The following is a 15,661-nucleotide window of genomic DNA, read 5'->3' as shown; positions in this document are numbered from 1 at the left end:
AATGGTGACTTGAAAGGTTTGGATTACGTGCAATTACTCAGAGTAAGATGACACAAAGGCTCACAATGAGGTAAGGGCGCTTAAAAAATCGTGTAGTTTATTAATAGTAATGCTGCGTGTTGCACGTTGTAAGTCAAGGACAATTTTCAGAAAAATTATAACACGTACCGAAGGCTGGAAGCAACGGCTATACGATAGCGAGCTTTACGCTCAAATCTCAGCAGATGCGCCGTCATGGTCTGTGCTGCTATCTTCCGGCTAGAAATCACATGTACGAGGGTCGTACACCTGGTACTTGGGTGACGAGCCACAGTTCTCGTTGTAAATGAACTCGCAGCAGTCGTTTGGTTCTTGCAAAGTTCCTCTGAGGCGCCACAGGGAACATCCACGGCCTATTCAATTAAAACAAAATTTAAAGGAAGGAAGCACAAGGGAAGAATTGAAGTTAAACGCAGCAGATTTTAATTTTTCAACCTCTTTAATAATCTTTCCCTTGCATGCGCTAAATCTAAATTGCCGTTGGTTATCCGGTTTCTGCTACCAATTGACGCCTCTGAGTTTTGTGCCCATTGTAATAATGGTGTTGCAGCGTACTCCCCAAGAAAGTCCCAGGATTTAGTGCTGGTGACCATTTGTTGACCTGATCGCGGGGTCTATGCCTGTTATGGAGAAAAGAATGCACTTGTCCATAGAAGTGGGGCAAACGATTTCATGGATGGCTTGGACTACACCCGTGTTTGATAATCAGTTACTGATTGAACAATATAGTTTCTCACGGAAATATAGGCAGCTGCCTTTCATCCATCATTGTGCCGACATTGTTAACGGCGGGAAAATGCGGCTCCATGCGCAGAAAACAGGTGATTTGGTCACATGGAGACTTGAATGGCATGATACTGATTGATACCAATCCAAAACAAAATTAGTTTAAAAGATTCAAACTCGACGTGTTGTTCCAGTACATTGGCTTCGGCGCACTACTTCCGACTCCTTTCGTTGCATAGAGCATTGCCAGCAAATTCTTGAAGCGTTATATGATTGCTTCAGCTGGTCTAAAAACAAGGAAGGAAGGTGAGTGGTGGCATATTTATCCACTGATTCTAATAGGCCATGCTGAACAACTCCGAGATATCTGTGGTCGCAATAGTGCAGCCTGTTCTTAAAAAAATGAGGATAAAATTCCTGTGATACGTATCTTGCGATGATAAACAAAAGATCCACATAATCCGTAGCCATCGTACAATGTACTCACGTATAGGCGTTTTTTTTACCTTTACCGATACACCTCGACTTCCTGACACGCTTGCGCCGAAAAAAACTCCAAACCGTACCATCGTTAAAAAGCCGTCATCGGTGTTTGCATCAATATAAAGTAGCGTGGCTAAGGGCATGAAAAAACAAAGCTATCAGGATGAAACCTTTGCGCAGACTCGTGCTTTACTCTAAAACAATCTAATAGCTTTTGCCACAATGTTTCACATACTTAGTAACAGCACCTGTCATATTTTGACAATCGGTTGGAAAAACATTCACGCAGTGTTGATTGAATGCGAACACTGTCCTTTGTACGCTACCATGACATATGGTCCTGTTTGTTCCTAGGCAGTATGAAGTACTTTCCTCAAGGGAAAAAACTATTACTTTTGGTCCAATAGGAGATGAAATGTGCGTACATGCGCAGTTGATCAAAGCAATTCTACTGACAATTTCAGTGAGTGGTCGTCATTTCCAAAGTTTAATGAGATTTGTTCAGGCTGCTAAGCACTTACCATCTGCGGTGTAGCGATGGCGAAAAACAACACAGCTTGAACAGTCAACGTAGATTGCGTAAAACATTTCCAGGGGGGCATTTTCTGATGAAAAAAAGTAAAAAACTAACATGTAACACTTCTTGCACCTTTCGAGAAAGAAACTAGCGCTTCACATCCAGGCAATAATGTCTGCTTACAGTTCCGCAGACCCTTTAATATACCGCTCTCTAGGCAAAAAATTCAATGACGTCAACTACAGCGCTAATTTAACGTTAAAGCACTGACTCGCTAATTTATTCTCACAAATTGTGAATGTTCAATCTAATCTGAAGAATCTCTGCAAAAACTCAATAATGAACATTTATAACCTTGTCTTAACCCCACTCGTCATATTTCTGCGTAAATTTTAGATAATTACATCACAAAAGGAATGCCTGAAATCATTACCATTAAATGCACTATGGTAGTCATTTTTCTGTATTTCAACAAGCAGCGTGTGAAAAGAAATGTAAATGCTGAATTTGGTAAACTCAAGAAACGGCAAAGTTCGCGCTTAAATGTTCCATGAGGCTATTGGGAATGTTGTCCTGCCACTATGAGCTCCACTGTCTAGCTAAGCTGCATGACGTTTTCCTACAGCGTATTAAGTACGCATGAACGTGTTTTAAATGTGCTCAGGACACAACACTTCACCAACGTGCAAAGACGACACCATTCCTGTTTTCTACATTGCATTACGTAATCGTGCCTAACGCCGGGGCTTGCACACAGTAAGGCGCATCCATAAGTTTCGGATGTATGCACTGATTGGTTAAGGACATCTGCCTCCGAATCGGACTCATCAGGAACGAGCAGGGAAGTTCTTTTTTTTTAAGTTCCGGACGTTTGATGGAGACGAAGAGGACTACCTAGTGCTAAGATTTAGCGTTAGTGTGGGGCTGCTCATGAGATGACTGTAGTCATGCTCAGTTTCTCCAGCACGTGCGAATGGGAACAATGCGACATGAGGCTTTAATGTGTACAGGTAATATTTAACATCGCTACAATCTGTGACACTTAAGGCAACTGATTCTATGTCGCCTGGTAGCTTTTGTCCGCCGCTTAACAACGTGGGTGGCGCTGGTGAACACTCCCAAGGTTAGGTTATTTGCAAACATAAATACCCCCGAAAGCAGAAGGTTTGACAGCCGTCGCCGTAGCTCAGCGGTAGAGCACCGGACGCGTAATTCGGAGGTCGTGGGTTCGGATCCCTCCGGCGGCATGTGGTTGTTTTTTCTTCTGCTTTTCTAATCAATTAGCTTTAACATATTCAGTAATATAAATTGATCAGCACCACAAGAAATAAAAATAAATTAAAAATCCCCTGTGCCCCTTGATTTCTGTGGCTGTTGGCTTCTCTCATATATTTTTCATAATTAGATGAGATTTAGGGATATCTATAAAGCTCGAAACCGAAGCTTTTCAAGATTTCGTTTTTGTTCTAGCATTAAAAACAGTAAAGCAATATCCTATTCAAACCACGCTGATGTTTAGGCCTCTCGCAGTGTTGTGTTGTGCGTACAACCATGATGATTACATCATATTGCACAAGATGTCAGACCTGTGCCGCGGTACGAAATGCTTCTAAGCAAAATTCCGCTTGGTCACCCGCGATGGGGCTTGTTTTGTTTGTTTTGACTAAACGCTCATGTTTTGAAAATGCATCAGAATTTGTTAAGAAGTCATTATTCCCTTTCCTGAACGTAGGTTTTGTATACGGGGACGAATGAAGAATATCGCCACTTTATTAGGTAATTACTTCATCATTAAAAATGTAAAACAGACTTCCCGTAGTTCCCCTTCATGTTTCGTACATTGAATTTATGTATAGTCTCAGCATTCAGAAAGATTAAGGATACCGTTCATAATTTATTCAGCAGTTTGCATTTAAAATTGCTAATTTCGAATGCTCTGGTTGCTCCAGCTCGTAACAAAAAAGGAAGAAAAAAATTACAAGGCTGCTTACTCACCGTCATCAGGAGTGAACTTGTGTATGTTTTTCCCTTGGTAGCAGGGTGAAGAGCTCAGCTTACAGCTCCCGGTCCTATGACAAGAAGAGAATGACACTTTGCAGTATTTTGCTTCGTTTGCTTCCGTTTCACTTCGTTCGAAGTTCAGGTTGTTATTTACCCCTATTTTGTATATCCTTATTTGCGTCAGCCTATTCACAGACTACGTTTTCGACCATTTTATTAGGGGAAGATCTTGGCGTGACCCCTTACTTCAGCAGCACGCAGCGCAGTGCGATTGCACACAATCTACTTGTACAAAACCCGTTTTTATTTTGTGCTGTTGGAAAGGTAAAATCAGTGGCTTTTCTTGGTAATAAAGTTATTTATCGTATGAAGGTTCTACAAACTTTATCACGGCAAATGTTTAGAAGCAATTTTCAGTGCGAAAGAAACGCTGTTATTATGTTTCGCTACATGCAAATTGCCCATTTTTTTACGCGTCTCCTAATTATCCGTGCAGAGGCTAAGTATCTAATAATAGTGCTGCCAGGAGACCATTTATTATTCTTGCTTTTAGCAGGAAAGTTGTATGGGGATTTTTCACGTAGCGAATAAGACTATTTCAAGGTGCTGCTACTATAGAAGTCATGCCTTTCGTTCTGTAATCTGTGGTATGCCTAAGTTGCGAAATGAAGAATTGAAATCAAACTGAATAATTCTGCGAATACAATGAGTGGCGCGAAGTCGATACCAAAATTTTTTACACCACTCTACAACTTGACTTCATTTTATACCTCAACGACCCTTGTTAGACGGTATTACATACGGGGTGGGGCACGCAGAAATGAAAGTACCACGAATTTTCTAGACAGTTATGCCAATAAAAGGTTTTCATTGCGCAAGTACATGTCAAATTAGTTCAAGAAACTCAGATGGGCAGCTGACAGGAACGACATGTCTTCCACTCGGACGAAGTGAGATGAAGTGATTTCTTTTCTGAGACCAACGCTCAATGAAAATTAACGAAGGCGAATGAATGATTGTCACACAGCTCATATCGAATGCACAGTGCTGATACCGCAACCATCATGCTCGAGTAATAACACTACCTGCCATACCTACGGAGCGGAGGCCCTGTGAGATGTATGAGGAAATTTCAAATGCACATTTATACTATAGCTTCTGTCTGAGCCCAAGCCGGAGGTGCTCAGATGAAAATTAGAGCAATTGTCGAATATACAATACACAAAATCACAGAAAGCCGTTGCGTTGGACGTGCTAACGTAGACTAAGATCGCCACTTGTGATGAGTCAAAAATATATATTGCATTAATGGGGAGAAAACATCGATGTAGCAGTAGCGACATTAGAAGAGCGAATTCAGAAAAAGAAATAATTTATTGCGCTGTTAGCACTGTGGTTTAAAATATGTGTTTTTATAATACCGGGAACTTAAAGTCCTCTGATAGGTCTTTCCCCAGTTTTTACATTTCGAGGGAAAGGCGATAAAGGAATAGATTAGTCCCGGCGAAACAATGTCTTAAAAATGCTACAGTGCGTGCCGTCAGCCTTTAAATGAGCGGCATTTAAAACGGCCGAGCTATAAAGGTAGTTCTCTCGGCTTAGCATGTAAACGAAAATTTCCAGGTATCAAACCTTGGGTTTTGATTGGAAAGTGAGACATTTTTGGGGTGCCAGAAACGCAGGTGTGGAATGAATATTTGTTATGTAGGCTCTAAAAACCAGACAAATCATTCTATTCAATGAGAAGGGAGCGACCCTGTTGTTGGCTGGAGTCACCATATTCTCTGCCACAAACACTATGTGCCCTGTATGCAGCTAAAAACTACTAATGGCATTTGTAAACGGCAGCAATTTCCAAAGAACTCAGTTACCCAGTCAAACAGGGCTCGTATTCTAGCCCTCTGATGCCTCTCTATAACCATTTAATGAAAGTGAAGATACGGCCTTTGTTTACTGGTTCGGATAAAATTTCATCGGGGAGGATGCGAAAGCGCATATAAGTTGCATCTGGCGTACACTGAAGTACTTTGTCACTAATGGCGGCGAGAAAAAAGCTTCTTTCGGGTGAAAACATCAGACGGTTAGTCCTTTATTTTTCTATCACAGCTGCGATAATTCTATAACTTTATTATTCCAGCTTTGAAACAAAATCTAATCAAGAACTCCATTACTATAGCCGAGCTAAAAAAAACTATCCATCGAGATGACTTACCAAATAAAAATGAAGTAAGACTTAGACAATAAGGCCTCGGTACGAATGCATAATGGTTAGATCAGTGGCAAGAAAACGGAGGCACAGGCAACAAATTGGTGGCACATGGGCTGCTATTCAGCTAGGGACGAAGGTCCAACATTAGTTGAAAACGAGCGCCTGAGTGGACGGCGTACTCTTTTGCTTCGCACTGCTCGAACAGCCTGCAAGAGATTGCGATCTACTGCAAACAACTGGCATATTGTGGAGTCGCGTTTTCGTAGCCGAGAGCTTTCTGTGCTTACGTTGATCCGTTCTGCCCAAAAGTAAAAGCGACTGGAGTGGTGAAATTCTCGTAGGTTCCGTATCTGTGAAACTTGAGACACTTAGATGAGCCACCGAAGTCCGGATCAGCGTAGTAGTTCCTGTGCATGCAGATCCATTCACCTACATCTGGGAAGCACTGAGAGAGAGAGAGAGAAATGGACGCAAAGACATGGATGTTAACCAGGCGATGCCCAGTTGGCTACCCTACACTTGGGGAGGGGAACTAAGGGGAAAAAGGACTCGCGTCCCCTAACAGCCTACAAGGTTCTGGGGCCTTAGACACAACCTTGCACACAAAGGACAGTGGTTAAAGCGCTCCTAAGATTCTTAAAGGACTAGAGGTTGTATTGCCGTCTATAATCCAAGTTTTTAGCGTGTGCCCTCTCTCCCCTTGACGATGGTCGATGGACACTTGATATCTGGGAATCACTAGAAACATGGAAAAGAAGGGAGCTTATGCCTGAAACACCAGGATTAATATGTGCGCTTTTGGCACTTTCAATTAACATGGCACCGAGAAATTTCTAGCTTCGTATATGTTTATATCTTACAGCCACAGAAACCAAGGGGCACAGGGGATTTTTTTTAAGTTATTTTATTTCGTGGTGTTGATCAATTTCGTGGTGTTGATCAATTTCGTTATTTCGTGGTGTTGATCAATGGTGTTGATCCCTTGTGTGCTTAATTGCTTAGCGAGGGCCTCGATTCTGGCAGCCTTGACGCCTTAGGAAGCATAAGAGGGTTCTCACGCAGCTTCCACCCTCTCCGTTCGATGACGTTCTACGTCACACCTGCGGCAACTCAGGACGTTCTACGTCCGCCGCTTATGAACGTGGGTGGCGCTGATGAACACTCTCAAGGTTAGGTTACTTGTAAACATAAATACCCCCGAAAGCAGAAGAATTGACAGCCGTCGCCGTAGCTCAGAGGTAGAGCACCGGACGCGTAATTCGGAGGTCGTGAGTTCGGATCCCACCGGCGGCAGGTGGTTGTTTTTCTTCTGCTTTTCTAATCAGTTATCTTTAAACGATAACATATTCAGTAATATTCTAAATTGATCAACACCACGAAATAAAATAACTTAAAAAAAATCCCCTGTGCCCCTTGGTTTCTGTGGCTGTTGGCTTCTGTCATATTTATAACGAGCCCCTCATCCCCTTCCCTTGTGTGCTTAATTGCTTAGCGAGGGCCTCGATTCTGGCAGCCTTGACGCCTTAGGAAGCATAAGAGGGTTCTCACGCAGCTTCCACCCTCTCCGTTCGATCGATGACGTTCTACGTCACACCTGCGGCAACTCAGGACGTTCTACGTCCGCCGCTTATGAACGTGGGTGGCGCTGATGAACACTCTCAAGGTTAGGTTACTTGTAAACATAAATACCCCCGAAAGCAGAAGAATTGACAGCCGTCGCCGTAGCTCAGAGGTAGCGCACCGGACGCGTAATTCGGAGGTCGTGGGTTCGGATCCCACCGGCGGCAGGTGGTTGTTTTTTCTTCTGCTTTTCTAATCAGTTATCTTTAAACGATAACATATTCAGTAATATTCTAAATTGATCAACAGCACGAAATAAAATAACTTAAAAAAAATCCCCTGTGCCCCTTGGTTTCTGTGGCGGTTGGCTTCTGTCATATTTATAACGAGCCCCTCATCCCCTTCCCTTGTATATATATATATATATATATATATATATATATATATATATATATATATATATATATATATATATATATATTTAGTTATTTACGCTCAAGGCCTAGGAGGCGTTACAGAGGGGGTGGGTAGAGGGGTTGAACAAAATTTCAACAAAGCAATTTGGAGAAAAAAAAGAGAAAGCACACGTGTACAGGCACTCCTGCTTGGGCAGCACTGCTTCCTGCAGTATTTGGAAATAAATAAAAACTGAAACATATGTTGCAGGGCTTAAGAAAAGAAACAAAATGCTCCAGACACAGCAAACAAGTGACAAGAAAAAACATGAAATAAGCAGGCTAGACAGTCAAACAAATTTTTAGCGCGTTTTTGAATGCCACAGGGTCTTGAATATAGGCAATGGAGGAGGGAAGGTGGTTCCAGTCCGTTATAGTTTTTGGCAAGCAAGAGTCAGAAAACAGATTTGTACGGCAGTGTGGGGCACGAACTTTATATGTGTGATCGACACGCGTTTATAGGTAAGTAGGTTCAGAAAAGAATTCACTTTTAAGTAAAGGGTTATTGAAATAAATTTTAAGAAACAAGCACAAACGGGAGATCTTCCTTCGAATATGTAAGTTCGGTAGACCTGCTTGTGATTTCATTAAGGAAACACTTGCAGTACGGGCATAATTAGACAGAATGAAGCGCACTGATCGATTTTGAATTGCTTCGATGTCGTCGGTTATTGTCGAAAGAGCTGGGTCCCATATTGCGGAGGCATATTCTAGTTTCGGTCGAATTAATGTTTGATATATTATTACTTTGTGATGATTTGGTGCTTGAGAAAAGTTCCTACGCAGATAACCGAGAGTGCGATTAGCATTGCTGGTAATATATTTCACATGAACATGCCATGAAAAGTTGTTTGTTATGTAAACACCCAGATATTTGTAAGATGTGACATTTTCGAGAGCTATGGAGTTAACTCTGTAGCTGTAAGGTATAGGCAGTGGGTACGGCGTGATATTGTCATGATTTTGCATTTACTAGCATTTAAAGTCATAAGCCAATCGTTACACCAGTGTGAAATCGCGTCAAGGTCGGTCTGCAGGAGTATGTTATCATTAGCGTTTGTGATTTCACGAAAAAGAACACAGTCATCGGCATAATGCTTTATAGATGAGGAAACACAGTCAGGAAGGTCATTAATATATATTAGGAACAATAACGGGGCCAAAACAGAGCCTTGTGGGACACCGGATTTTACAGAAGAAGTGCATGAAGTAAAATTGTTAGGTGTAACAAACTGGGAGCGATTAGAGAGGAAACACTCAATCCATTTTATGATGCAGGGGTCGATGTTCAGGATGCTTAATTTTAGAAGGAGCAGGTTATGGGGGACTTTGTCGAAGGCTTTTGCAAAATCGAGGAAAATGCAATCAATTATTGATCCATGGTCGAGAGAGGAGGCTATGCTGTTAGTAAGAGATAATAGCTGTGTGTCACACTAGTAGTGCTTGCGAAAACCGTGTTGGACAGGAGTAAAAAATGAGTTTAATTCGAGGAGCGTTATGAGGTTAGAGTAAATTATATGCTCTAATAATTTGCACGGGATGCTCGTTAATGTGATTGGTCTATAATTAAGAGGGGAATGAGCATTACCGGATTTGAAAAGCGGAACCACCTTACCCACCTTCCAGTCCTGAGGCAAAACGCAGTGCTGTAGGGACTGTAAAAAATTGCTGGCCAAAATGACGGATGAATATATATATATATATATATATATATATATATATATATATATATATATATATATATATATATATATATATATATATATATATATATATATATATATTTGTCGCAACTTATCCTCGAACCTGACTGCCCTATGTAACCTATGTTAAAAGTGAAATCGCATGGCAGCCCTCGGAACGCTGCACAACAAAAGTTTGCTTCTCAATTTTGGCGCTACATCTGTCGTGAAAGCCAGCGGCGCACAGAGGTTGGGCAGTGGGGAATATACATATTTTGAAGAAGGACGTGTATATGGATGTATGAAATGCTACTGCCTAGCTTGCTGTCTGGCTCGCACGACAGCTTGATGACGTCATATTACTTTTCTTTGTATCGCTGGGATTTTATGTAGCATGTGCGAGCGCACGCATGCACGCCGCCGGTTTTTTTTTAGTAATATGGCCAACAATGCCTTCGCAGTAAATTAGTAACCTTCTTAAAGCAGCGCGAAACACAGGACGTAGTGGAAGAATAAGAGATGACACGAGCGCTGCGTTTTATCGTTATGTTTGGAGCATATATTTCTAACACTTCTGAAAATAAAATTCAGTTGTTAAATAGCGCTCGTGTCGTCTCTCATTCTTCCACTACGTCCTGTGTTTCGCGCTGCTTTAAGATGAATCCGTTCCAACTTGCCCAGTTTTCTGTTCTCGTTAAAAGAGTAAATCAGTACCCTTGGCCCATTATCAGCATGTCACAAATCTCTGAGACATTTAGAGTGCAGTCCATTGTGCGACACGGGATTAAATGAGCAACACCAAAATATCCTAGCAGAAAGAAGCATTTCCTAGCATTGGATCGAATTAACCATTCGTAACTATTGCAAAACTTTGAAGCCCTGATTACCAACAGGACTCAAAGGCGAGCTTGTATGGAAGTTCCAAAAAAGCACGAACAAACGGGGTGGCTGAGTAACCGCACACGCGCCGGAAAGTCAGCAATATAGAACAGATATGCATTTCTAAATTTAAATGAGATCTAAACAAAAAAACAAACGTGCTGTTACACTACCTGGGATTTTGTACCATGATACGCCTTTTAGATGAAAGTTACACAAGTGAAATGCCCGGAAGTTCTCGAAATTTCCACGGTATATATATGTTCCTGTGAATAATGTTGTCGTCAAAAGTCGGCAGAAGTGTGGCCACCTTGGACGTGCCGCCTAGGGCATTTCTTGCAAAAATTGTCAATCCTTAAATTTTTAATGCTCGAGCAGATAATTTAAAGCAAATATCGTACTTACGGTTCTCTGAGAGCAGACCACATGGTGAAGTTTTTCTGTAAAGGATACCGCCCGCTAAAGATCCAAACGTAAAGAACACACACGTGTTCTTGTTGAGAAACGAGCTTGCAGTGCGGCGACCGCAGATAAACTCCACAGCTGCAGTTTAAACGCTACAAGCGCAAAGCTGCTGAATGGGGACTAGAAAAAACTACCTTGATATGTCCTCTGCCATACGCCTGCTTATAATCTACGAGTAGAGACTGAACTTTCCTGTTTTCATTTTATGAAAAATCAGCGAATGTTTCCAGTGTTCATTTCTGAGCGAGTGGTTTGGTTTTTTGGTTGTGTCTGGTTATCGTCTTTGAGGAAATTACTGTTGTTGGTCGAATATTGTTGTACTGGTGTGTGAGAAAAACTAACAGCTTATCTGAGCATTCTTGGTCTCCTTTAGACATCGATTTATCAGCAACTATATTACGTGCAATCGTACGTAGAGCGCTGTGAATGATGAAGGGTGCACGAGCTGCCATAAAAAAAATTGGAAACGGAAGTTTATTCAACATCTCAGCTGTCACTCTCTGCTGATTTATTACGCAAGGTTCAGCAAGAGACGAGAAGGGGATAGGGGCATCAAGTACTCAAACTGTGTACAGTGCACGTATGCAGCCGCAGAGTACTCGTGATAGCCAGGACCTAACATATTTGTGACACTTATCTGTGGTATCACGTCAGTGCAATTAGATGTAGTGGAGAACCCTACTTAACCAAGAAGTAGCCTTAGGCGTTGGATCATGAGAACAAAGAGCCAGATTTATTGGACACGGCCAGGAGATGGAGCTACGCGGTCTGTACAGGCGTGTGCAGCAGCGGATCCATTTGCTAAAGCCCACTACACTACCTAATAGAGCAGTGCCAGGGTGTCACCATGCTCCTCTCTTCCGTGCATTGTTAATCTGACCGACTGTGTGACCGACTATAGCACCTACTCAACGCCAGCCATGTGTTTCGTGCAAACCATCTTAATCGGTTAAAACCAGGTGTTTGAAAATAGTTTTGACGTCTTTTTATTGTTGTGTGCCGCCGCGGTGTTTCAGTGGCTAAGGTGCTCGGCTGCTGGCCCGAAAGACGCGTGTTCGATCCCGGCCGTGGCGGTTGAATTTCTTTGGAGGAGAAATTCGAGGCCCGTGTACTGTGCGATGTCAGTGCACGTTAAAGAACCCCAGGTGGTCGAAATTTCCGGAGCCCTCCGCTACGGCGTCTCTCATAGCCTCAGTCGCTTTGGGACGTTAAACCCCATAAACCAAACCTTTTATTGTTGTTTTTCTGTTAAAACCAAGGAGACAATGCCCTACTTATTACACGATGCACATAATTTCTATGCTTCACATTAACTATTCGGCCTAGGTTGTTCGAGCTAGAGCGAGAAGAATATGAAATATGTATTCAGGCTACTGGCTACTGCATGCATTGCTTACGGGAAGTAAAAACGCGTTTTGGAGTTAGCCAACGCGACATATTATATACCGCGGGGTAAGGGGCTGAGCAAATATCTCTGTTCATTTAGCCGTTTAAAAAACTTATACCTATAAACTTGACGCTTTAGTTAAGCGGCATTAATATCACCGTTCTGGCGACAGTAGAGCAGCGCTGGTGAATTACAGTGACATAATATATATTGCTCCGAATCTTTGTAGCTTTTGTTGATTCCTCACCACTGCCGACAGGCCGCTTTATTGATTTGTAATGCAAAACGCGACCAGATTAATCTCGACTGCCCGCCTCCAGGCGGCGCCGTTTCTACATTGGTCCAAAATGTTTTAGTAACTTCCACACGCTGTACCCCGATAGTCCTCGATTAGCTTCAAACTTGAGCACGCTATCGAGTGGCGGGCATTCAGTTGGACGACCGCTGAGCACGCCTCTTGCAGCGCTGCCACCGAGTCTTTCAGTTAAGTGAGTGCAAAATAAGTTTCGTTTTGAAGCCATTCTCGCTGCTTCCTGCTCAACTGACTTAATCCACCACTGCGTGACATTATTGTAGGGTCAATGTTGCCTGTAACGTTATCTTCATGAAACCAATTTTGGTCCAAAAAAGGTGAATATCCTGAAACATTATAAAATTTTTGACATGATCGCGAGCAGGAACTTAGACCCTCGGGAGGCGGGGCATTTGTCATTAGAAGCTAGCCCCCTGCTCGAGCAATAAGTCTTAAAACAAATCTTGATGCTCCTGTGGTCAGCCTTGGTAGCTACAAAACACTAACATTGTGTTTTCTGTACCTTCCTCCACATATTGTAATAACAGTACAAGATCTTGAAGTCATACTTCGTGAACTTCTGGGAAAGCGAACGCTGTGTAATAGAAAGTTTCATTCTTGCAAATAAAGCGTCTTTTAAATACGAAAAAGGACACATGCGTTTGCCCAAGGTCCTGAAAAATGCGCTTCCTCGATTTCGCTTCGGCATCCCCATTTCTTTTTAACAGTTTAAGGGGGGATGGTTTAAATGGTTCACTGCAAACTGATCACTTTCCTGCTGTCATGAGTCTCTCTTCGTCTACTCAGTCTTCACCACAAGACCACGGCGGTTGGCACTTCAGTTAGCGGACTGGTCGCTCTTTAGAACGAATGGCTCTCTGGAAAAGAAATCTCGTGCAGAAATCACCATGCAATAAATTAATCAAATGTTTGCTGCATGCGTAATATCGACCGCAACACTCGCCATACCGCAAACAACAGGACTCATACAGAAGACTACAATGTACGGAGGACAAAAGACTGTACATTGGCGAAAAAAAACAGCAAAAAAAAAAGCCTGCAGCGCTCAGCGTCGCTATCCAACTGCAGAGAACTTACATATGTTTAGGAAGGCTGAGGTATACTCGAAGGATCGCAGAATAAACTTCCTGGCAGAAATATGTGTCCCCAATAAACAGTTCTGATCACATTTCTTTCACACCTCAGTTGTTGACAACACCCGGCGTAGAAACATAATTACAAGAACAGGACAATATATTGAGTGAGCATTATTGTAAATGTGTCAAATTTCTCCAACTACACAAGTGCATTCCAGAAGCACAAACCAATAGCAGAAAAACGAAACCTTTCCTCTTGAGCACGCACGCATGAGGACTACCAAATAACGCCAACATAGAAGATTTCCTGCAATATATAGATATGCAGATGAAAGTGAAAGGAAACTATGTCTGCTGGCACTACAACATAAGGTCAAATAAACCGATCTTCAATGTCAACTCAGAGCCCTTCGAGATAGGTAAAAATTGCATAAATTGCATAGCCAAGTAGTGCCTGCAGACTGCCCTGGAGATATCATGTTTCCATGTGATGAACATTACCTTCGAAGCCAAGGTGACCAAAGTAACGGTAGGAGGCTACCCGCAACAACTATTGGCGCACATCTCCGGTGAGCTATCTAAAAGAATAAGTAGCACGTTTTAACACAACAGCCAACAACGCAAACTGAATAAAAGTAATAAATTAGCCGTCATAACATACGTACACCACCTCTCAAATTTGCTAAAGAGCGTGGCGAAGCGATATCAAGTTGATGTCTTTTTGTCCGCTCCCTTGAAACTGGCCCGCATATGTGCAAAGGTGCTTCATAAGCTGGAAGCGCCAAACCTAGGTGCACACAGGGGTTGTACTATACGCCATGGGAAGCAGTTCGTTTCGTGCAATGAATACGTAGTGTATCAGATCAGTTTATCTTGCGGCGACGTCTACGTAGGACAAACTGGACGAACGGTGTCTGAATACATGCCTTCGGGAAGACAGCAAAAATATCGAAAATAACGACCCAGATTCCCACATTGTCAAGCACTGTCTCACGTGCAGTGGGTGCTCGTCCTTTTTCAACACAGCAATAGTATCGCATAAGCACATAAATAAGACCACGCGGGAAGGCATGGAATCCTACCATATGACAAAAAAACTGTGGCAAGTGAATCACCAGGGCCACAGTAGTTGTTACAGATAAAAAGCCAGCATTTCTGGACAAAAGTTGAGGACTCAATGGACTGGACGGTGTTTGTTATCTATCACTGCACACTGTTAGTATGAAACATGAACAGGTAAGAAAAAGTATTTTAAAACATTCTACAGTGAATACGTCCTATTACATCCCATGTTGGTTTTAGCTGATCAATCACTAATGAATTTTTCAAGTATTTTTATATTTGTTAAGGAAGCCAATATTTTAAACAAATTATAGATACCACCTTTAAAAAGACATTCTAACCATGCGTGTGTCGCAACATAGCTTTTAGTTGCTTTGGTGCCATTGAATTCGTAACAGACTAACATTCGATCACAAAGCTGCAACATCATGCTGGCCCAAGTTTCCTGGATAAACAAGTGAGCGCTCCACCCACCTGAAGCGTTATGGTCCCTGTAGGTGCCACAGGAGTCGAGAACACCGGAATCTTGATCTACGGAAACCGCAGTTGATTCTATAACAAGGAATCAGTATCGCATGAGGCATTACCCATTTTCGCAATTGCCGGGCTTGCTGCTGACGAACTTTACCGGAGACTATTGGGACGTTAATGGAGGAACAAAGATTGCTTTCTTTGGCGAACTATCCGACGTTTCATACGCCTTCGCTCTGTCCGACGGAATCCCAGAACATTCACGTAGGAAAATTAAACACCTTTCTGACATACACCAAGACCTAATCCGGAACAGTCAGGACCAGATCTGCAGTC

General features: G+C 42.4%; 1 protein-coding gene across 1 annotated transcript; it reads right to left on the bottom strand.

Moving 5' to 3' along the window:
- Positions 1 to 258: 258 nt before the first annotated feature.
- On the bottom strand, positions 259 to 15,445 carry LOC149328781 (uncharacterized). Its single transcript, XM_089559089.1, has 6 exons — positions 15,442 to 15,445; positions 15,329 to 15,345; positions 6,263 to 6,483; positions 3,761 to 3,834; positions 1,770 to 1,853; positions 259 to 392 (listed from the first exon to the last, which is right to left on the bottom strand). Exons 1-6 carry the CDS (start codon positions 15,443 to 15,445, stop codon positions 259 to 261), a joined length of 534 nt encoding a protein of 177 aa, XP_089415215.1.
- Positions 15,446 to 15,661: the final 216 nt, after the last annotated feature.

This window comes from Amblyomma mixtum, chromosome 9 (assembly GCF_055824585.1).
Source record: "Amblyomma mixtum isolate Tamu chromosome 9, ASM5582458v1, whole genome shotgun sequence".
NCBI lineage: Eukaryota > Metazoa > Arthropoda > Arachnida > Ixodida > Ixodidae > Amblyomma > Amblyomma mixtum.
The sequence above is the reverse complement of the archived record's forward strand: the minus strand, read 5'-3'. Positions and strand labels throughout refer to the sequence as shown.